At 39.7% G+C, this 22854-nt stretch overlaps 3 protein-coding genes across 7 annotated transcripts; all 3 read right to left on the bottom strand.

Annotated features, from left to right (window-relative positions):
- Positions 1–904: 904 nt before the first annotated feature.
- On the bottom strand, positions 905–11767 carry gpr176 (G protein-coupled receptor 176). The gene is made up of 3 exons (XM_067483081.1): positions 10605–11767; positions 6547–6799; positions 905–2801 (listed from the first exon to the last, which is right to left on the bottom strand). The coding sequence occupies exons 1-3, from the start codon at positions 10828–10830 to the stop codon at positions 1574–1576; spliced, it is 1707 nt and encodes a 568-aa protein (XP_067339182.1). The 5' UTR covers positions 10831–11767; the 3' UTR covers positions 905–1573.
- A 1157-nt stretch (positions 11768–12924) lies between these two features.
- On the bottom strand, positions 12925–16532 carry LOC137103067 (acyl-coenzyme A thioesterase 1-like). Of its 5 annotated transcripts, none has more exons than XM_067483085.1 (4): positions 16024–16532; positions 14763–15317; positions 14463–14665; positions 12925–14120 (listed from the first exon to the last, which is right to left on the bottom strand). In XM_067483085.1, the coding sequence occupies exons 2-4, from the start codon at positions 15217–15219 to the stop codon at positions 13533–13535; spliced, it is 1248 nt and encodes a 415-aa protein (XP_067339186.1). In that variant the 5' UTR covers positions 15220–15317; positions 16024–16532; the 3' UTR covers positions 12925–13532. The 5 variants fall into 5 exon arrangements, with proteins under 5 accessions (XP_067339186.1, XP_067339184.1, XP_067339188.1 ...); XM_067483083.1 differs by lacking the exon at positions 16024–16532 and adding an exon at positions 15747–16012; XM_067483087.1 differs by lacking the exon at positions 16024–16532 and adding an exon at positions 15969–15984.
- Positions 16533–18882: 2350 nt separating this feature from the next.
- On the bottom strand, positions 18883–22275 carry acot20 (acyl-CoA thioesterase 20). Its single transcript, XM_067483082.1, has 4 exons — positions 22117–22275; positions 20828–21373; positions 20533–20735; positions 18883–20155 (listed from the first exon to the last, which is right to left on the bottom strand). Exons 2-4 carry the CDS (start codon positions 21282–21284, stop codon positions 19568–19570), a joined length of 1248 nt encoding a protein of 415 aa, XP_067339183.1. The 5' UTR covers positions 21285–21373; positions 22117–22275; the 3' UTR covers positions 18883–19567.
- Between the last annotated feature and the right edge of the window lie 579 nt (positions 22276–22854).

A 22854-nucleotide genomic window follows, 5' to 3' on the forward strand; every position in this document is an offset into this window, starting at 1 on the left:
CTGTGTTGGCCCGGAGACAGACTGGAGACCTGCTTAGAGACCTGTTGAACATCCATCCACCTCTCATGGATGGATGTTGGCAAAGTCACTAATGAACTTTGCTATTAAACATTTGCATTTTATGGTATTTGAGTAGATTACAGGCCAATCAAAGCTAATGAAAATATAGACTAAATGGAAAGTTAAAGTTTGGATGCAAAAAAACATTCTTAGTTATTAATTTTTAGTTTAACTCTCAAACCTCAGCTATTAAACATCTACATTAACTCAAAATTTCTCCTGAAAAACCAATACTGTTTGTGTTCATGCAGAATCCCATCTCCCATAGTGACAAAATGCAATAACTAATGCACACATCACTGGAATAAACAAGATATTCACCTTTATCTCACTTTAAAGTAGCTGTAATAGATGTTGTTTGCAGTCAGGCATGACTGCACAGTTTTGACTGATAACAGCATGGGCACCATGCAGCATGGATCCAGGTTCTTTGTGGACATAACAGGGGGTTGTGGGTAGCCCTGAGGGAGCTGACAAATATTTGAAGTGCAGTCTGTCTCAGTTTGTCCCGGCCAAAGCTTCAGGTTGAGGCTGCTACTTGTGAATTACGCATTATAAAGAAGACAGAGCTGACAGTTTCAAAGTAAAAGGAATTTTGAAATTGAAAATCATTTCACAGAGCTTCTGTTCATATCGAATGTGTGCTAATGTTTGAGCTCTTTTTTGCTTACTTTTACAAATTAAATGAGCAACCTCTGTGAAATCAACACAATTGATCAAAGGGAACTAAAAGATTCATGACTTGAAGGATTTTCTATTTTAATGAAAACATACCCACGATATTCTTCACATTTTCTGCCTGTTTGTTGCCCTCTGATTTCCAAAAATCACAGTTAAACTCAGAGAATGTCACATCACTAGAACATGTATTTGCATACTTTACAACTGCATGTCTCATCTCATCAAATCCACTTACATTTAAAGTACAATCGATGACAACATCTACCACATTAGAAGAAACGTGAATATTCCAAAAGGGCAAGTTAATCTCAAATATTGAAGTAAAACTTGTCACACAAGATTACAAAAACAGAACCACGAAGGGTCACATAAAAGAACAGACATGGAGATATGCTCATTTACAGAGTGAGATCGCAGCATAAGAAATTTACAAAATGTTTTGTTAGGAGGCTCCATATCCTCTCTTGATTACTTGCTTTTGTCAGTCATGTCCTCTCTTTAACAATGTGACTGCTCTGTCCAAGTAGTAGTGAAGTTGGACTGAGCAGACATATTTGTCACAGCATTATAAATATTTAGCATCACATTTATTTTATAACAAAAATGCAATGCCTCACAAGTCGGCAGTTAAGTGGAAAATCTCTGCAATGTCTACTGCATCTGAAAAAATGCATCAGACAGAAGTTAAAAGGATTAACTTACCTAAAGGAAAACACATCTCAATACACAGCTGAAGAGACAGCAATGTCCTACTAAAGCCGGGTTGGCCTGAGAGGCCTAACACTTAGTGACTTGTGTTCAGTGTTGCAGCTCAGCGGCCAGCAGGAGTAGTTTATGGATCCACCGTGGGAATAGTGCTGACTTTGTTGTTTCTGCTGATTCGTCGATCAGGCCGTGGCCTGGGCAGTTTGGTCTGGATCAGCTCCTCGGGTGTGTTACCCAGGGGAGGCAGGAGCCTCTTCTTGCTGTTCCTGGTCTCAGGTAGCCACTGAGGTGGTAGCTCAAATGGTCCAAAACCAAACTGGGTGGCATCCTCTGAATCCGTAGGCGTAGCTGGTGCTACTTGGGATGAAGAGGTGTAAGCACATGTGTGAACAGGAGAAGCCCGCGGTGCTGTGACTGCAGGAGGGACATCTTTAGTGACGACTAGCCCTCCTGTGGCCTGCACGGGCTCGTTTTTGCTCTCCCCTTTGACGCTGCCCAATCTCAACCTGCCCTTGCCATCTTCTTTTGGCCTAGAGCTGCTTCCTGATACTTGAGAAGGGATCTCATTCTCTACATCCTCCTCTTCCTCCTCTTCCTCAGAGGGTCTGAAGATCTGCTGCTGACCAATGTTGAACATCTCCAGAAGTTGGCTCCCAGAGCGACCGGCTGTCTCCAGTCCCACAGGCTCCCCAATTACTCCCTCTGCCCCTAAAGAGGCCAGACCCCCGGTGGTGACCACATTACGGCGGCTGTAACGTCTGTGAATCCTAGCAAGTAGGTCCAGGCAGCTATGACGTGCTGAGCGATTAACAGTCAGAAACAAGAGTGGGTTGGTGACCAGAGACACCTTTGGCAGCCAGAGGGCTGTGAGATACAATGAGATGGGCAGCTCTTTGGTGTCTGTTAAAATGGTACGATAAACCACCAGGGCTCCATAGGGGGCACTGCAGGCAGAGAAAGCTAGCACCACAGCTAAGAGAGTGGCGTGCAGCTCGGCCTCTCGCTGCGACACATAAGGGATGGAGATGCTGTTCTGTGGAGTGCGCAGCGCCGCGATGATCACCTTCTTCTTCTGGCTGGCACTGAGTGCTCTGCGGATCAGGAGCATGAAGAGGAAGACCAGAGCCAGAGGGAGGATCACAGTGGTGACATTGTAGATCAACACATAGACCACGTGGCCCAGTGAGCGGGCGTGGTCATCTGAGCAGGTCGAGGTGACGTACATGTCCGTCACATTGGTAACAGCAAAGACAGGGAGGCTCACCACCGCTGCATGGACCCAGATATAGATGACCAGATCTCGGGATCTTGCCTCAGAGATCTTCCTCTCTAATGGGTACAGCACTGAGTAGTATCTACAAACACAAATGCAGTTTGTTTCAGCATGGAAACTTGCATGTAGGCTTTTTTACAGGTCACAGTATAAAAAGCACAGTCTAGTTTGCTTTTGTATGTAGACTCACTGTCAAACTGGGACACTGATTCATCGTTAACGTCATTAGTTGCACTCGTGCTTTCCATACTAGGTCAATGTCTGCTTTGAAAACAGCCTAGAACGTCGTGTCGACACGGCTTATGAAATCCCTGTCAACATAATCTACATTAAAAGACATATACAAATATACAAACTGGAAATCAGTGGTGAATTAAATGGCCCTGTCATTCTCATAGAAAATAAATTTCCGCTATTTTTGTGCGTGTGGAGATAATAAAGAGAGTAAGGTAAAATTGAAAATGTGAGCCTCTCTCAGCTTCAAGTGGTTTTACTGGAAAGAAAAAGTAAAAAAATTCATGTACCCATTATATTGGCTGAAAGAGCTTTTATTGTTTTGTAGTTTGGATCTTTACGCAACAAACTTATCCTGCAGCCTCTTGAAACAAGTATGTTGTCACTGAATTAGTGGATCCTACTAACATGGTGAGTCAGGGCTGAATGTTTGCTGGAAATGTTTTAAAAACATTTATAAGGTAACTGTCCACAAAAAGTACCCATAGCATCCGAGAATAGAAAACACGAATCTGCCATGTTTACCACTAAGGCCACTAATCTGAATGCGCTAATAACAATCTAGATCATTATCATAATAGCAGTGGAGATACAGTATCGTTATTATTAATGTTTTGATGATGGAATTGTGCTTCTGAAATAATGCTATAAGGCACAAAATGGTTATATCATTACATCTTGACTAAAGGAAAAACAAATGTAAAACGGAAGGGGATCAAAGATTTTTCTGTGGTGTATTAAAAACTGGAAATCATGTGGGTGTTAGTCATGCACACCCACAACAGCCTAATTTCATATCTCTGTTACAGATAGTGGCATGTCGATGGTGGACTCACCCTATTGTTGTCCCTTAATCAAAAGCAAAACTAATCACACGAAGGACGACCATATTTCCCAGGATTGTCTCTTCCTTGGTGCATACTAGTTTATGATTTTGTGTTTGGAGCTTGTAACTGTGCCACAGCCTCGATTGCCCTCATTGAGAATTAATAATTCATTGCTTTGATAGCTTTCTGAAGATATTAGCTGCTGAGGGGGCAATGCAATGTTTGCAGCCCTGAAACCAAGGCTGAGACGAGGCTGCAGTCCCCCACATTAACACTCTCATTTAAACGTGTTGTCCTGTACTCAGTGTGGTTTCACTGATTTGATGTGGTCCTGCGAGGTTTTTGAATTTTGTAGAATGAGGCTTAATAGTGTAGAAGTGTCGTAAAGATATAGTGCAATCATAATAATTCTACACCATAATATCTAGTGTCTGTGCATATTAAGGAAATGACAGGCTTCATAAATGCTGATGTTCAGAGAGGGTGTCCGTGCTGTATTATGCAGAAGACACACAGCCTCCATTTCATATACCGAAATCGACATTTTTATTTATGTTGAAGAATATGTCTGGTCTTTTTTACAGTTTCTTTCTTTTTTGCTTTCAAAATTGTCAATAAAGATACTAAAACCAACAATGCAGCATAATTTCTTCGAATCCCGGACCTGATATTTGTCTGTGCTCCACTGATGTTCAAATACTATTAAAAACACATCAGCGAGTCACATCTCTGTGCCGAGTAACAGGGTCTGTCTTTAAAGAGCTCCAAAGGGCCATCGCATCTCTGAAAAAAAAGACAGTGATGCACAAGAAATGATTGTTGGATGCGACTGATTTGTAGAACAGCGCTTGTTCAAAAAGGAGAATAAAATATCAACAAATATCTAGTAAGAGGAAAAGACAGAAAGCAACATCTTACACCTCCCTGCCATTTTGGGAGCTTTTCAAGCTCCTTTTTTTTCCTTAACAAATGAAAGCTGCTACATTTTTCTGTAATGAAGAAACCTGTGCCATCCACAGCGACAGGGTGACTCACTGATGTATTTCATTAGTTTTTGATCAACAATGATGGTCTAAACCGGGTTGTGGATTGAGTGAAATTATGCTGAGTAAACACGATTCATTGGTCGTCTTAGTTTCTGAACAGAATGTTTCGAACATAACAAAAAAGGGTCGTATCCTTGTAGTCTGCTTAGTTTTGTCACTACTATTAGCTGCTAGCCTCTATAGTGTGACAAAAACAATTTGGAAATTAGTGCAATATAAGTTATCTTTATATACTGAAAATGAAGATGTCCATATGCTCTACCCTACACTAGTTGGCCAATTCATTAGGTACACCAGTACCAACAATTACAGCAGCTCTGCGTTCTATGGCTTTAGTTTAGGGTGTAAATGTACATTAATGCTTTTAAACCTCGCTCTGATATCCCAATATTAAACTATTCCTCTGCTTCTAGCTGAAAAACTCCTCCAGGTGACATCACCTGGAGAAGCTTTTCATCATTGGAAGTTCAGGTGCTGTCATCTGGAGGAGTTTTGGGAAAAGCAGGTTGACCGTGATTACAACCTTCATATTGTGCAACAAGCAACAAGATGACATAATCTGAAGCTTCCTCCAAGTGATGTCATCTGCATTCGTAAACTTTTCTTCCCTTTCAGGACAGTAGCTACTTGCAAACTTGTTGCGGTGTCTATTTCTAATTTGACCAGGTATCTGCTGTAATCTAAAATGATTATTTTTGTCTTCTCTAACCTGCTTTTTTCCTTGCAAACGTTTTAATCATGCAGCAGCAGCAGCCAGAGCAACAGCGAGTGAAGACACAGAGGTCAAAAGATCATCTGCTGGCTTGTCCCTGTAGGGATCACCACAGCAGAACACGATCCGCATTTGATAAAGGTTTTTATGCCGGATGCCGTTCCTGCAGCAACCCCCCCACCCCACCCCAGTTTCTTAAAACAGCTTCTTATTTTTTTATACTAAAAAATTGTTATTAAACTACTGTTTCGTTTTTTTTTTAGTTATGACACTACTGCAATATCAAAAATGCTGCATTTGCATGTTTTACATTTGCGGTATTTTTTTTAAATAAATGGAAAATGTTCTAACCAGATAAGTAACGGCACGATCAGCCCTTATCTCGAAAGTCACTCTGTGTGTGAGAGACCTCTGTGTGGGCAGCAGCTCCTGAATCTAACGCAGCTTTTGGTTGCAGCTTTTAGCGCAGGGGGAGGCCACTCAGTGTGGTGTACATATGCCCCATCGATCACAACTCCTCACCCCCTCTCATCCACGCCACGGGGTGTAGATGGCGACTGAAAAAAACTCTAAGAATTTAAACCCTGTTTGATGATGCTCCACTTGTGCGTTCCAGATGGTTGTGCTTCCAAGTGTCTGCTTTTTGGGACAGAATCACTGCACCTCACTCTGCCAAGAACTGTACTGATAGACGGATCAGACAATTGATTTAAACCATCTGCTTATCTCAACTGTTACTTCCAGATCCTGTGAATTGAGTGAGAGGTGCCCACCAGGTTAAACACTTTTTACACAACAAAAGTCAGCCTTTCTAGCTGCAAAGCTGAATTGAGGGAAAAACAAAACCTTCTCTCAACTTACTAAGGGGCAGAGTGCTCTTCTGATTTTTAGCTCTTCAGTAAGAGGCTCTGACTTTTAATGTCAAGTGCAAACTAAAAGTGTTATCACAGATTACATATGTGTATAAATTGAAAAGGATTTTATGCCCAACTTGTTCTCTGAGCTGACCTGTCGAGTGCGATGGCACCGAAACTGAGCACAGTGACCGAGCAGAAGAGTTTATGGAGGAACTTGATTGCCTTGCAGAGCAGCAGAGTGTGAAGCCACCAGCAGCAGCGAGGGCTGGCTCCGAGCGCCACATCAAAAGGAACGCAGACCAGACCTGCACAGATGCCCGAGCACGCCAGGTTCTTGATGAAGCGATTGGTCACAGATTTGAAGACACTGGTGCGGCAGGTGCACCACAACACGGTGGCATTGCCTGTGAGCAGCAGAACAGAGGTCAAGAGCTTTAGAATAAAGTCAAAATTTACAAACCTCATTAGAAAAGTAGAACTTTGTGAAGACCATTGTGTTTCTGGTTGGGCAGTTTAGGTTTTTATTGACCTGCTTAAGAAATGTTGGCTTACATGCGAATATATCCTTCAATGCAAACGCTGAGGGTTGATTCTTCTTTTCATTCATAACCAATAGGACAAAACTTGCATTTCAGAAATTACTTAACATGCAAACTACTTAAATATATCTAGTGTGGATGCACCGTTTCACATATTTATTTTATCGTCTCCTCATTCTTGTTGAGGTTCCCTAAGGCCGTCCAACTTCTTTTAGACAAGAATAAAAATTGTTGGGTCATTAAGAGACTTTGAATTACTCACTGGTATGAAAGAAAGGTGACGTCTGTCTAATCTGTGTGAGTTAGATGATTTGTCCTCTGTCTTTCTTACATCCATTCAGCACCAGACAGTTTGACTGAATAAATTAGGTAATAAAGGATTGCATATATCATAACCCATTGGTGCCTCGCTCCTGTTTTTACAGTAAACTGCCAACTAATTCATATTTTGTGCTAGATGTGAAAAACGGCAAGCAGGATAATGCATGTTCAGTGTGGTTTGATATGCAAAGTCAGGAATAAATTAACAAGTATTTACTTCAGAAGTCAAGTATTTCATGTATGTCTGTCAGCTCAGTAATCTGGTCAGAGGTCTGGATTTTGTGAAGGTAACTGCAGGAAGAAACTCACTCAGTTCACATTGTTACAGTGGCTTTAAGGTTCTGTGATGCGAGTTTTGCGAATAGGTGAGAGCTGATAGAGAAATTGATTGATGGCATAGGATGTAAAGGTGTGATGCTGGTTCAGTAAGCTTATTAGGAAAAACAAATGTAACTGCCACACAGGGTCTCTGCATGTTTCTGATCAATAGTAGAAATTAAATCATTACTGACAGATGTGTGTGTCAGGAGTGAAGCTCTACCTTTTTATCTTCCATGACTTTGCATTAATGTAGCACATTTGGCATATTTTAGGCCAACACTTTTACATTATTATTGAGTTTGTGTACCACCTCTGCAGACAGTGTATCACATTTTGCTGTGTTTGGAGCTGTGTAGCTGCAGACTGCTCAGTGTGGACATGCTGACCCTTGTCCTCCATGACCACATTAAGACTACCAGTGTTAATGTTGTGGCTGGTCAAAGTATGTAGCACATACAAACCTCTGCAGAAATTGGGAGGCCGTCCATGATCAGGAGCAGGAAGGAGAACCAGCTTTTTAAGTTAAGGTCTTTCCATGTTTTTGAGCAACGAGATAATAATCATTTTAACAAAGTTTAAAAAGGTGAATTTGTGCTCTCTGTGGTGCACACAGGGACATGAGTGATACCAGTGTCTCTGAGTGTAATTACCCACTGTGTGTTTGATGTGCACAGTTGGATATTCGGGAAATAGGGAAACTGTATTTTATTTGTTTGTGATGTCTGTAATTGTTGTCATTGTTTGGTGCACAGGCAAATATTCAGGTGCCCTAAAAGAAAGGTTGGATGTATCCACCAATTATTGTGAATTTGGCCTGAGAGGTTTTAGATGGAGCTGCTTTGAGGGGGATTTGATGTATTTTACTGCTGGTCTCTAAGTAGCTAGGAGTCCAGTAACACACTGTTTTACAGAACGGCTCACATGAATGGAATTTCGGGGGAAACCCAAATGTGGAGGTAATTAATGAAGTATGCTCCGCCTCTGCATTCTGTGAAGCTGACTCACATGGGATACTGAAATAAATGAACGCTCATTGTTTAAACTATGTAATTATAAAAAGGTTTTTGTGGCCAGTGTGTTTTAATTCCTGCTTGTTCTTCTGACTGTTAATAGAGATATTTATTAAGGTATTGATAGGTGAACATGTGTCAGAGTAAAGGAAGAAAATAACATTTTATTCTTGCTAAAATCAGATGTTGACCGCAGGTCTTTGATGGACTGTTTTAGGTGTTTGAGAAAATAACAGTGCTGCTGTTTTTCCTTTGAGAACTGTCTAGCAAATTACGCAGGAGAAAGAAACAATGCACAGACAAAATGACAAGATAAAAAAAGAGAAAACAATTAGAAATAAATGGTGGAGAGATGGAAAAAGAGCAAAGAGGGTATTAATCAATGTGTATACAGACTAGAAACCAAGTGTCTTAATCAAAGTACAATAGGTAATTAATGTCTCAGTCATAACAACTCATGCTGGATTTATTTTCTGATAAGTTTACACCTGATAGTTTTATTTGTGTGGTGGTTTATAAAAAATAGTGAGGCTTGTGAAACACATGGAACTGTGACTAACAAGTCCTGTGTTGGAAACATTGGAACCTCTACTCTCTTATGGTCAGAGGTTAAATTATCTGTACAATAACTTCCCTCGTTCCTATTGTGCCAGAAATACTCACCTGGCACTTGAGGAACACCTGGGCAACCAGACTCCCAGCAGCCAATGGGGAGAGAGAACAAACACTAAATCTGATTGATTTTTCCACTTAACAACTGGCAGACTGACCATCGGGAGGAACAGGAAGCTTAAAAGTTTAATTTGTCTACTTCACAAACATGAACGTGTTAAGTGTTATCAGTGTATGTGTACCCTGTGTATGTGTGGAAACATCATTAATACACCTAATGTGTCATTCGTATGGTTATATTTACTCAAGTCTCCATGAGACACTTGTTTTTAAATGGTATCCGAGAGTGAAAAATGCAGCATTAATCCTCATCCACCTGATTGCGGTTGTTGGTAATGTTGGCAGGTGCCATTCTCGCTGTGGCACTAATCAGGTTCACAGTCCTGGACTCTACTTTACTGGGGAAAATCAATAATTATGTGCTTATTTCTGGGAATGCTATAATCATGAAATAATAGTTTAACATTTTGCTTTAGCTGATTCTCGTGACCTTCAATTAAGTTTAAAGCAAACTGTTAGCGTAGCTTAGCATGAAGACTGGGAGGGAGGAGAAAGATTTACTCTCTCCACACCTGAAAGATATTACAGCTGGCACCTTAAAATCTCAAAGAGAATTTGTGTGTGTGTGTGTGTGTGTGTGTTTGTTTGCGTGTTTGTGTGTTGCAAAATGTGTGGCCTACATATAATAATTAATGCAATCTATATAAACACTGGCTAATTGGTGGTAAAGGCAGTCGTGCATGGACCACAGGGTCAGTGGTTCAATCCCCAGCCCCGGCTATATGTCGAAGTGCCTCTGGGCAGGACACTGAACCCCTATCAGCCCATTCCCTCCCCAGCTGTGCAGTGCCGGTCCAGTGCAGTGTCACTCCAGCTCTATCATGAGTGAATACTCCAAATGTTCTGTAAAATCACTTAGACATTTTTAAGTTTTGTTTCTTGTGTTGTCCTTTTACCACTCACAGCCCTGTCCTGAATGGGCAAAATGGATGCAAAATGTCAGACCATAAAATGTGGACCTACTTTTTATCAGTGTAACTTCAAATTTCTGTTTCCTAAACCTGAGTAATTTTGTACATGTAAAATATTAATTTATAATGACTGGCCTAAATGCAGTGGGTTATTATGTAAAAGATGATCTAGTGTGACCAGTGCATTAGGATCATTCCCCCCCCTTTTTTTAGACATTCATGATGAGAAAAAATATGAAGTTACAACGGTGTGTTTAAATCAAGGAATTCCATATAACAAGTTTAACATGTACGTTGGTTTATTATTATTATTTTTCATTTTGGGCCTGTGTGTAAAGTATCCTCTGCATGTTAATGTGTGCAGGTCAGACTTACCGAGCAGCGAACCTATGAGGATGAAAACCTGAACGGTGGTGGTGAAGTCCCGGTAGCTTTGCTCTCGGACAAGGCGCTGCTGCTCGTCCAGCTCGGCCCCCCCTGGTGTGCTGCTGTCCCACCGGGTTGGCGGGCTCGAAATGTTCAAGAGGTCCAGCCAAAGGTGGGCTGATGTGACATTGGCTGCTCCGTCCCCGAGCGTGGCACCTCGGCTCCCGCTCTCCATCTCGGTTCACCCACCCCCCACCCCCTTCCCCTCCCGATCCTGACGGTTTTTTAAGAGGACTCTCAGAAGCCAGCGTTAAACAGGCACATCTGAACTGTTCCGCTGTTTATGGAGATGATGTGTTGCAAAAAAATAAAAAATAAAATAACGGAAAACAGCATCTCCAGAGCGCAGCATGTCAGTGGACATGTAACATAGATAGGTGATGCGTGCAGCTGCCTAAAATGAGATGTTTTCTCAGTAAACGGGTCTCAGAGGCTAAACTAGGAAAAAACATGGAGCAGAATCCCCACATCAAAGCAGAGGGGAATGACAAGCCAAGGCTGTAAGCCCGATCATTTCCATGCGGATACATTGCAGAAATCAGCGAGATCCGCTGGATGCTGCTCTCTGACACCAAGTGAACCTAAATCTGCACCATGTGTCCATTCCGGGAGAGAAGCCCGAAGCGCCGAGGACACAGAGCAGTCCACCATCACCTCTGTCCGTGTCCCGGTGAAATATTGTGTCTGTCGCTGCTGCCAACTGCACTGACACAGGCTGTGAGTCGGTGGACTGGCCAGTGTGTGGAGCCTGCAACTGAATGTTTCTCAGCGTGAGGTGCGAGACTGACGAGCGCTCGGAGCCCCTCCTCTTCTTATGGCACCGAGACACTGTGAATCTCATGACTGAGAGCGTGGTCAGGTGGGTGCAGGTGACCATCATCACCCAGACAGAAGAATAGAGAACATTCATTGCGAAACTAATTAAGTTGCATTAGTTGATCTTACTTACATCAGTTGATCCTGCTCCATAGATGAAAGCTGCGTGTGTCAAAAACTGCTTCTTTTGTTTTTTCATTAATGAAAAGTAGCTACCTTTACTTTGTACGGGGAGAGGGGGGGGGGGTCCTCCTCTACCCACACTGCTGCTGTTGTCTTGTTCAGTCCTTCACGGGAATGTGACAAGTTCCTGTGAGCTTGTCACATTCCTCTTTGATTTGCTGAAACTTCCAAATAGGGCACGTTATGGGTCTGTAAAACAAAGTACTGTTTGTAGTTAATCTATAATCGATAATAAAGAATGCATTTGTGTGAGATTGGGATGCACTGTTTAAATAATTGAGCAATGCAATTGTTCACTGTGTCTCTGGACTATTCCTTCCGTAAACTAGATAAAAACAATACATCATAATTTTGAATTATGCACAGTGTTTCCCAATGTTCATTTTTTTAATAAGTGCAGCAAGATGCAGGAGTCTTTATTTTAGTGAAGAAGACAATCAACCAATTGATAAGTTCTTCCATCATATCTGAAAGGTCCCTGCAGGCCAGACTCTGTTCGTAAACATAAAGGAGACGGGAGAGGTGTCAGTGTCTCCAGCTTCGGAATGACTGGTCCCTCTTTGCAACAGGCCCTGGGACCAAAATCCCTTGCAAAAAGGCCTAAAGCATCAGTAAGTAGGGACAGACAAGAGCCCTTCACGTAAAATTCAGAAGACAGAAGAATTTAAACTGTAACACTAGTATGGCAGCTGTTTTTCCTACAATCTTTCATCATAAAAGTTTCCCTCCCCTTCAGTTTAACGTTCTACTGAGTGCAGCAGCACATTTCTCTTATCGTGTGTAAGAAACATAATTGTAGGAAGACTGAGCTGCCACTAGATGCCATAATTTACACAGTTGTAAAACTAGAGCAGTGTAATGTGATTTAAGTCAGTGTTACTGCAGTAATGACAATACTTTACACATATATGATTAAAAAAATAAATGCGGAATTACACATCGTGAAAATTGATATTGAAAGCAATATACTGTCCTCCAGTGTTCTAAACATAATTCTGAGTAGTTTTGCTGTGTGGCATAATTTTGTAAAAGTGTGATAACATGATATGATTCTGCTCAAAGTCAATTAAATAGTAAATACAGTCATGTTTCACTCTTTGACATAGAGGCAGATACTGTTAAATACAGAGCTCTGCATTTACCCTACATGAAAAAATATTTTATTCAATCACAATAATTTACTCATTCTGAGACATTTAATTTTGAAGCTTAATATGCAGTCACATGTCATTTTAGGAAAACACCATCATGTAACACATGTGGCTCCATTCCATTTTGAGGTTTCAGCTGTACAGGTAGGGTGTTGCTCAATGCTTGCCTGGGTGAAATATTTACAGGTTTAACATAGTTGTCTTTTTAACTTCAAATATAACTTAAAATGTTTGCTGTGGGAATGGCATTTTAAATTGTGTGCAGTGCAGTCAATATAGGTCTTCAGCTTAGAGTAAAAAATAAAAAAGGGCAGGATACTATTTGGATTAAAGCCTAGTAGTCAGAAACTCCAAATTTTAAACACAGTATTGCTTGTTCAGCAGTTTTATTACCAATTTCACATTTCATTCATTAGTAACGACAGTAAAGGCAGTTTTAAAGAATAACTTTGGTCATTGCCTAATCATATTAAACAATCCTTGGTCTAAAGTAAGTCAGTTAAATAGCACATGTCTATGTTCTCCAACTGGAATTACATAAATAAAAAGCAAACCCAGGTTGCAGAATAACAAACACTAAAAGTGAGTAAAGCCAAATGATTGTTGGTTTTAGTGTCTGCAGAGGGTTGTTGAACATATGGTTTAGATAAAAACCAAAGTTATTCTTGAAGCAGAGATAAAGGCAACCATTCTGTGACACTCGACACACTTGATGCAGCATTGCCTGTTAATGAGTGTTCTTGTCCAAGTGGCTCTTGAAGAACTCCTGGACCCTTTCCCACAAGTCCAGCTGAGCCTCAGCGTTGGCTTTTGGCTCTCCACCAAACAACACATTACTCCCTACAGCAACATGAAACCCTGATGGACAATTCGGCATGTAAGGGATTTCCAAGAAGTGCCCAGCTTTAGGATAAGAAACCACCTGAAAGGTTTCTTTGCCATGACTTCTCAGTGTTGCAGCAGCCTGCTTTGCAAAAAAAGGGCTGTTCCAGTTGTGGTCATCTTCAGAAACAGCAAACAGGAACTGGCAGCTGGAACGTTGGATTGGAAACAAAGACGCCCTGTTCTTTTCTAAGGTAGGGTCTGGTAGGGCGTCACGTACATCGACAAGCCCAGAGTTGGTGATTTTAATATTTTTCACGACAGGGGTAAGTGGAGGTATAATAATGTCTTTGTAGTGTACTGGGAGACCAGTGTTTGCATTGCAGGCATTAATGCAGACGGTTGCTGAGATCCCTGAGAGGAAAGATGACATCATTAAAGCCAATCCACCACTATGAGAGAGCGATAAGATGCCAATCCCAGGGCCTTTCACCTGTAGACAGACATTTATATAATAAACATATTTAGAATATACATTATATACATTTTCTTAAACAAGCGTAATTAAACTAACTATACAATGTCAGGAATAGTGAAAAGTCCCAAACACACATTCTTATATCCCAGAGTAAGTAACTCCAAATGTCTGTTTAGAAAATTACCAAAATGGCATCACTGAAAGAGCATTCTTTGTACAAATATATACCAAATTTTTTTACTTTATGTTACAAATTCATTTTTATCAAACAGCACTTTTTTGAAACAGCACAATAAACTTTAATCACAAACTTCAAGGGGTTAAAATTGAGTGACTTATTTCCTTTCCAAAACTAACCTCTGGCTGTCTTCTTAGAAAATTCACAGCTTCTTCAAAGTACTCCAAATCCAGATTTTTAGGCTTTTTTGGTAGGTCCTGGTAGCCGAAATAGGCTAGAGCCAGAACAACAAAACCTTTATTCGCCAACAGGCTTGCTCTAGGTTCAGTTAGGCCTCCACCAAACATGTACAAATCCACTATTCCTGGAAAGGGACCCTTTCCTACAAATAAAAAGAAAAGAAACCAATAGCTACATTCTTTTTAAAATCTATGCATCTTTCACAGCTCTCATCAAGTGAATCACAGCACACCACTAACCTGGTGGTATGAAGAGGACTCCTCGTATTCTGCCCTCTTGCACGGGTACTCTCTTCATCCCCTCTGTCATGTACTCTCTTTCATTGGTTTCGGAGGCTAACACCTCGTCAGTCTCTCTATTCACTGCTTCTATCTTCACCAGTGTTGGGCTGAGCACAGTCTTCTTTAGGAATTTACTGTGTGGTGTGTCTGGTGCCATGGCCCAAAACAAACCCATGGGGTCCACTCCAGTGAAACTTCCTCCCAGAGAAGGTGCACGGCAGACATCCACCTGGCCTGATTCATCGGCTTTGTACAGGGCAGAGGCTTTGAAAGTCACCCCTTTGTCATCAACCAGTTTGGACCTCAGTTCTACTGGTTTGTGTGGAGCAAGTCCCTCTACTTTTATCTGCACCGGCTTATCGAAGAGACAACGAACAGTGGGGAGAATTTTCAGGCGGATCTGTGAGTACGCCATTTAGTTATTCAGAATTCAGAAAGAATAGATGTTCTTTCAATTTATTCAGGCCTTTATTTCAGTTTTGTTGGTACACAGCACAGGGATGGTGTCTGCATCTGCCAAGGTCATTAAGAAATAAATGTTATAACTTATCATAACTTTCATATTTAAAACATCTTTCATTTATGGATTAATAAGATTTAGTTTAGTTTAAATACAATGCGTGTTATTATTGTCTTCCTAAAATGAATATTTGAGGCATGAATATTTGAGTATTAAAATTCACACATAATTGAAAACTAGACAAAAACTAGACTCATTCAAGAACAGAGTCCAGTAACTGGATGAATGCTCAGCTAAAACAGCTGATCTACTCTTACGTTAAATCACTCCTGGGTATATAAAGTAGCACGGTTGCTAGCTAGTTAGCTCTTGCTTGTTTAACATTGATTGCAATTTTCTCTTTTTTACCATCCTTGTTTAAGCGAAACGCAGAGACGTATTGGCTCATAATGTGTAAAGAGGAAATGGATTGAAATGCCTACCACACGACTACGGACCATACAATCACCAAACAAAAGAGAACTGGACGCAGCCAATTTCTTAAAAAAAAGCGAGGGGGTTAAGATGTCTTATGTTTTTCCGGGTTATCGGTCGGAAAACTCGTCGTGTATTAAAACTTTAATTTACATTACTTGTTTTTTAAACGCACCAGTCGAAGGAGAAATATATATCAGTTAAAAAAGACAGTTCCTGCTCAACAACACCTGTGGAATGTCGCTGACTGTTTTGTTAGTTCTCGCTCTGTGTCACGTGACCTACATATTAGCAACTGTAAATCCACAGGATTGGATGTACACACAGTCTATACGTGGAAACGCCGCTGTGGACGCTTAAGCCAGTCGCAGAGGGATAGTCAACATCGCTGCCATATTGGACCGGGCAAGACGGGCCCGTAGACATATGCATGGAAACACGGGAGTTCCGGTTTCCTGGATAAAAAGAATTAAAACGTTCACATTTGTCACAGATTCCAGTGAATGGGTTGGATATTAAAGAGTTTAAGTTTAGAAAGAAATAAAAATTAAAAAACTTTTTGTCTATAGTTACTGAAGATCGCAATAGTTGGACTTGTAGGAACTTAAAAGAACTTCTCTGTGTCAACGTAGTATATCATAACGTGATACACTTACGTGGGGGAAACATGTGGTCCATATATATACACATATAAACCTCCCTATATAACGTAATATAAATATACATGGAATGAGCAGAAATTTTTTACGTAATTGTGCTAATGCTAATTTTTTATTACCACTGAAAAAACTGGACAATTTTTAAAAATTATACTATTAATTATATATACATCCATCCATCCATTATGTGTAACCGCTTATATATTGCTATTTGTGTCGCAGGGGTGTATCTTAGGGCCAACACAGAGGGACATACACAGACAGACAAAATTTACAACTAAGGGCAATCTTGTCAATTGCTCTGCATCCTCTGCATCCTCTTCTCCCACACCAACTAACTTCATGTCCTCTCTCTCCACATCCATAGATTTTCCTAAATCTGATGTCTGATTTTTCTCTTAAAAATAAACTAGTAACTGCACTTGTTGAATCACTGTAGGGGATTAAAAAGTACATTTGTCAACGAAGTGTAGTGTGAACATATACAAATGCACATACTGCAAATACTTAATACATAAATGCAGAGTAACCCCTATAATAGCTAGAGTTTAACTAACGATCTATTCAACAGATACGGGACTGGTGAGCTGCATGCGCAGGAAGGAGTATATGCTGACTGGCTATGTGACAGGACGTCGTGACATCCGTATGCCCAACCTTTAGGAACCTGTGCCCTACTTAATTCAGATCTTTCAAGCACATCTAATTGATAAATAGAAACAAAAATGTATTATTATTATTATTATTATGATTATTATTGTTGTTGTTGTTGTTGTTGTTGTTGTTGTTGTTGTTGTTGTTGTTGTTGTTGTTATACAGTATTGGTAGTTTTACATGTAAAATACATACATGTATAAATGTACATGTATGTAGAAAGAGGAAGTAGCCAGCAATGGCAAAGAATATTGGTACCTGGTGGCACTTGAAGGTTTAAAAGGTTAAGAAAATTTTCTTTCTACACACAGTTAAGATGTAGCTTTGATCTCAACACAATACATGAAATTTAAATGATGAACATCATGAACACCGTAAGGCAAGAAGACCTACCTACCTGACACCTAACTTATGTAAAGGGAATTGGATAAAATTATAAAGGACCTTTCTCTATATTTTCATTCTATTTAACCACTGGCCTCAGCTGCCTCTTTTTTATCTCTAGGGTCTTGACAGGGGTCCTTTATAAGACATGTTAAGGTTTTGTTATGATTAGTTTTATCCTCCAATAATTTTCTCCAATTATTGTTTGTTATTTAGGGCATAGGATTCAAAACCTTCAGTATCACAAAAAAATATTCATAGACAAAGAGTGGCCATTAAGACAGGAGCCAGATGTGGTGTGTGGGTTGGAGAGGGAAAAGTGGGTACTGGACTCTTGTTGGGACTCAATGAGAAAAGTACTGACTGATGATGGGTGACTTACAGTAGGGAAAATAAGAACAACAAAAAAATGAAAGAAAAGGTTTGGAAAATATAAACAGAAACAAAATGCTAAGGAATACAACTAATGACATAACATGGAATTCCATATTGATCCAGATAGTATTTTTTTCAAAAACATCACTAATCACTGTCACTATTATACTTTAATCAATTTAATGGAACCGTCTGCATGGATAGTGTAATTCATTTTAATTGTTGAAGTTTAAATGCTAATTTTAATGAAATACATCATATTTGGAGCAATTTAAAATAAAATACACTCTAAGAGTACTTTCTGTGACCTGGACAAAGGAAGAGAAAATGTTTGAAATGGGTGGGAATGATTTTTATTTTGTTGATAGATGTGCTAAGAAAGAGCAGAAGTTGCATAAATAAATTAAAGCACACTATGTATATAAGAAAACAGTATGTCCATTCATTCATTGATTTGTCCTGCTAATGTCAATTGACTCTCTAAAACTAGACAGAGTGTTGGCCAACATGTTATGAACATGTTCTGTTTGGGAACGTGGCGAAAGTCATTCAACTTTTTGCTTTCCAGCTTATAATTGATGATCTGTTTTGAATCTGGTTTCATATGTGTTAAAACATATACTACGTACTATCTTGTTTTGTGTTTATGTGATTATACTATAATCAAAGGGAGAAGTGTTTTAGAAATTGTTTATTTTCTATTAATAGTGTATTAAAAGTCATGTATGCTTCACATATTTGTATGTATAGTGCTCTGATTAATGTCAGATGGGTGCGTCTTACGCTGACCACGAAGACAGCAAAGAAAGGGATAGTGGTGCTACAAAGGGAGTGAATCATAACACTGATAAATTACTGAGAAACAGGTTGGTCTTTGTTCATTTTGCTGAACCCTCTGATGAGAGTGGTGCTGTATAGTTTAGCCAAATTTGCTTGTTTGTCCTTTCTTATTCTTTTTTGTTCCTGATGAAATTATTTAAAAGAATATCTTGACAGAAATGTAGTCTATTGAAATAGAAATGACCTGCGGTTATCCAAGATAATGACTGTATCAAAACACACAATGTGTTACTCATTTTGAGACGTTTTATTTTCAAGCCTAATATGCAGTGTTAGTCTTTGTCAAAGCAGATATTTTGTCATGTCATTGTAGTAAAAACACATTATTTAATAACAGTTATGGCTGCATTTAATTTAGATGTTTAAGCTCCACAGTCAGAGTATTGCTCACTTCTTGCCCCAAACCAATTATATTTTCATTTATTAGTAACTACAGTAAAAGATAACTTTGGTCATCTAGGTACAGACACTAAAACCGACCATTACCTATACTCTCATTTATTGTCTATTAGTCATCTGTTCCATAGAGCTCCAAATATTTTCTAAAAACAATTTAAAACAGTGAAACACATCGCTCCACTGGGTGAAATCTTTCTTCATTTCAAAATTTTTAATGAATACTGTTCCAAATAATCAGATTCTCCAAACCCCTACACAGAGTGAAAGTTTATAGAACTGAATGGTGAAACTCCGTGGGGTGGTACTGTATGTCTGGCTGATGCTTTATTCATTTTTCGACAGCAATGGAAATCTATAGCATAAATTAATATGCAAACCTATGTTGCACACTAACAAATACTAAAAGTGAGAAGAGGGTTGTTAAAAATATGATTTAGATCAACACCAAAGTTATTCTTGAAGCAGAGATAAAGGCAACCATTCTGTGACACTCGACACACTTGATGCAGCATTGCCTGTTAATGAGTGTTCTTGTCCAAGTGGCTCTTGAAGAACTCCTGGACCCTTTCCCACAAGTCCAGCTGAGCCTCAGCGTTGGCTTTTGGCTCTCCACCAAACACCACATTACTCCCTACAGCTCCATGAAACCCTGATGGACAATTCGACATGTAAGGGATTTCCAAGAAGTGCCCAGCTTTAGGATAAGAAACCACCTGAAAGGTTTCTTTCCCATGACTTCTCAGTGTTGCAGCAGCCTGCTTTGCAAAAAAAGGGCTGTTCCAGTTGTGGTCATCTTCAGAAACAGCAAACAGGAACTGGCAGCTGGAACGTTGGATTGGAAACAAAGACGCCCTGTTCTTTTCTAAGGTAGGGTCTGGTAGGGCATCACGTATATCGACAAGCCCAGAGTCTGTGATTTTAATATTTTTCACGACAGGGGTAAGTGCAGGTATAATAATGTCTTTGTAGTGTACTGGAATAACTGTATTTGCATTGCAGGCATTAATGCAGACGGTTGCTGAGATCCCTGAGAGGAAAGATGACATCATTAAAGCCAATCCACCACTATGAGAGATCGATATGATGCCAATTCCAGGGCCTTTGACCTGTAGAGAGACATTTGTTTAGAATATAGGTTTGCTTATATGAGTGTAGTTGAAACAATTATAACAATTTAGAAATAGTACAAAAATGCCAACACTGACAGAGCATTTGTTTATAAATATGGACCAACATAAAATTTGTACTTTAACAAATTAATAAGGCACTGTTATAAAATAGAATTTAACAGCAAAGTGAACTTCAAATAACATCATAATCTTGCAAATAGTGGAGTGGGGTATAACAAAGTTAATTGGTAACTTCCAGCTTCTGAATGACTGAATAAACCTGATCCAGGTAAGAACCAGGATTAGGAACCCTTGCACTATGGCATTAAAATTAATTTGTTGGAATTAAAATGTATTTCCTGTCCAATACTAACGTCTGGCTGTCTTCTTAGAAAATTCACAGCTTCTTCAAAGTACTCCAAATCCAGATTTTTAGGCTTTTTTGGTAGGTCCTGGTAGCCGAAATAGGCTAGAGCCAGAACAACAAAACCTTTATTCGCCAACAGGCTTGCTCTAGGTTCAGTTAGGACTCCACCAAACGTGTACAAATCCACTATTCCTGGAAAGGGACCCTTTCCTACAAATAAAAAGAAATCAATAGCTACATTATTTTTAAATTCTATGCATCTTTCACAGCTCTCATCAAGTGAATCACAGCACACCACTAACCTGGTGGTATGAAGAGGACTCCTCGTATTCTGCCCTCTTGCACGGGTACTCTCTTCATCCCCTCTGTCATGTACCCCCTTTCATTGGTTTCGGAGGCTAACACCTCGTCAGTCTCTCTATTCACTGCTTCTATCTTCACCAGTGTTGGGCTGAGCACAGTCTTCTTTAGGAATTTACTGTGTGGTGTGTCTGGTGCCATGGCCCAAAACAAACCCATGGGGTCCACTCCAGTGAAACTTCCTCCCAGAGAAGGTGCACGGCAGACATCCACCTGGCCTGATTCATCGGCTTTGTACAGGGCAGAGGCTTTGAAAGTCACCCCTTTGTCATCAACCAGTTTGGACCTCAGTTCTACTGGTTTGTGTGGAGCAAGTCCCTCTACTTTTATCTGCACCGGCTTATCGAAGAGACAACGAACAGTGGGGAGAATTTTCAGGCGGATCTGTGAGTACGCCATTTTAGTTATTCAGAATAGGATGTTCTTTCAATTTATTCAGGCCTTTATTTCAGTTTTGTTGGTACACAGCACAGGGATGGTGTCTGCATCTGCCAAGGTCATTAAGAAATAAATGTCATTACTTATAACTTTCATGTCCCATCATATTTATTAAAACATTACAAATTTGTTTATTAATACGTTTTTGTCTTTACTGTTATATGAGGACCTCATATTAATATTTAGTGCATCTCTATATTCCAAGCTCATATATATGAATCATATACCTCTAATTACATCATTTCACATGTGACAAACCATTTCTCAAGTCCACCATGTGACTGAATAAATAGTAGACTTTCTTCAAAAAGAGAGCTTGGTGATTAGAGAGACGTGTTGTGTGTTTACAGTTTCATCACTAAAGAGCAAAGTACACAAGTACACATCACCCAGATCCCCTTTCACCCAGATACAAAGATCTGGAGAAAAACAATAATATCGGGAGCACAGTTTTTACAGAAGCCCAAATAAACGATTGTCACTCTGCAAGGTATTTCCTGGACAATCTTTTGGGTAATTCTGTAACGTTAAGTTGGGTTAACATGTGAGTGCTCATCGAAGGACACAGTCCTACTTAACTGTGTGAACGGCCAACTGACACAGCTGAGTCGTCTTCAAATCAAAAAATGACCGGCGATAAACAGCGGGTCAAATTACTGTCTAACCTAATAACTCCTGGGTACCTCATTTAGAAGGAGTGCTAGCTCATTGCTAGCTATTGCAGTGCGTTTATATCCCTGTTTAACTCATAACTCAGAGACGTATTTGATCATAACGTAAATAAAATGCATACCCGCAGAACTCTGACGCACTCAAACGACGACAGCAAACACCAAGTACAAAGCAACTAGACGCAACCACTGTTTAAAAACAATTTCAGAAAAGGGGGGAGTGGGCCGGTTAAGGGTTTGCTGCCTCTGGTGTTTAAACGAGGTGACGCAATGAAAACTCGCCATATAATAATAAAAAAAAACCACAATAATTTAAAATATATATTTTTTAAACAGAAAGGCGAAATGTATTTGAAAGAAAAACAACAATTACTTAACAAGACCTGCGTAATATAGGTGTCCTTTTTTTTGTTAGGTGACGCCTGGTGTCAGCTGACATTTAGAATTGAAATTATTATTATTCTATGAAAATAGAAAAGGCATTTCCAAAAAGAAAACACACTGTTAATGTTGCGACGGTGAAAGGATTTAAAAAAAAAAAGTGTAAATATTTTTGAAAATCATAAAGGATATTTGAGACTTATACAAGCAATAATGTCCTTTATAAGCGGAAAGTTTGGGTTTGATCGGTGTTTCTAGCTGAAAATAAGCCAAAGTAGCTAGGTGCCTAAAATCTACCGAATACGGAAGTCGGAAAAACATCAATAATAATAATAATAATGCTGATAATTAAGATTAGAATAACATTCTCCGTTGTTGAAGCACTCACAGTAGAATAAATAACATACTGTGCTATACCATATTGTTTAGTGTAAAACAAATATGGTCTACCAAGGAATTTTTACATGTGTGTCTGTACA

This window comes from Channa argus, chromosome 17, assembly GCF_033026475.1.
Source record: "Channa argus isolate prfri chromosome 17, Channa argus male v1.0, whole genome shotgun sequence".
Lineage (NCBI taxonomy): Eukaryota > Metazoa > Chordata > Actinopteri > Anabantiformes > Channidae > Channa > Channa argus.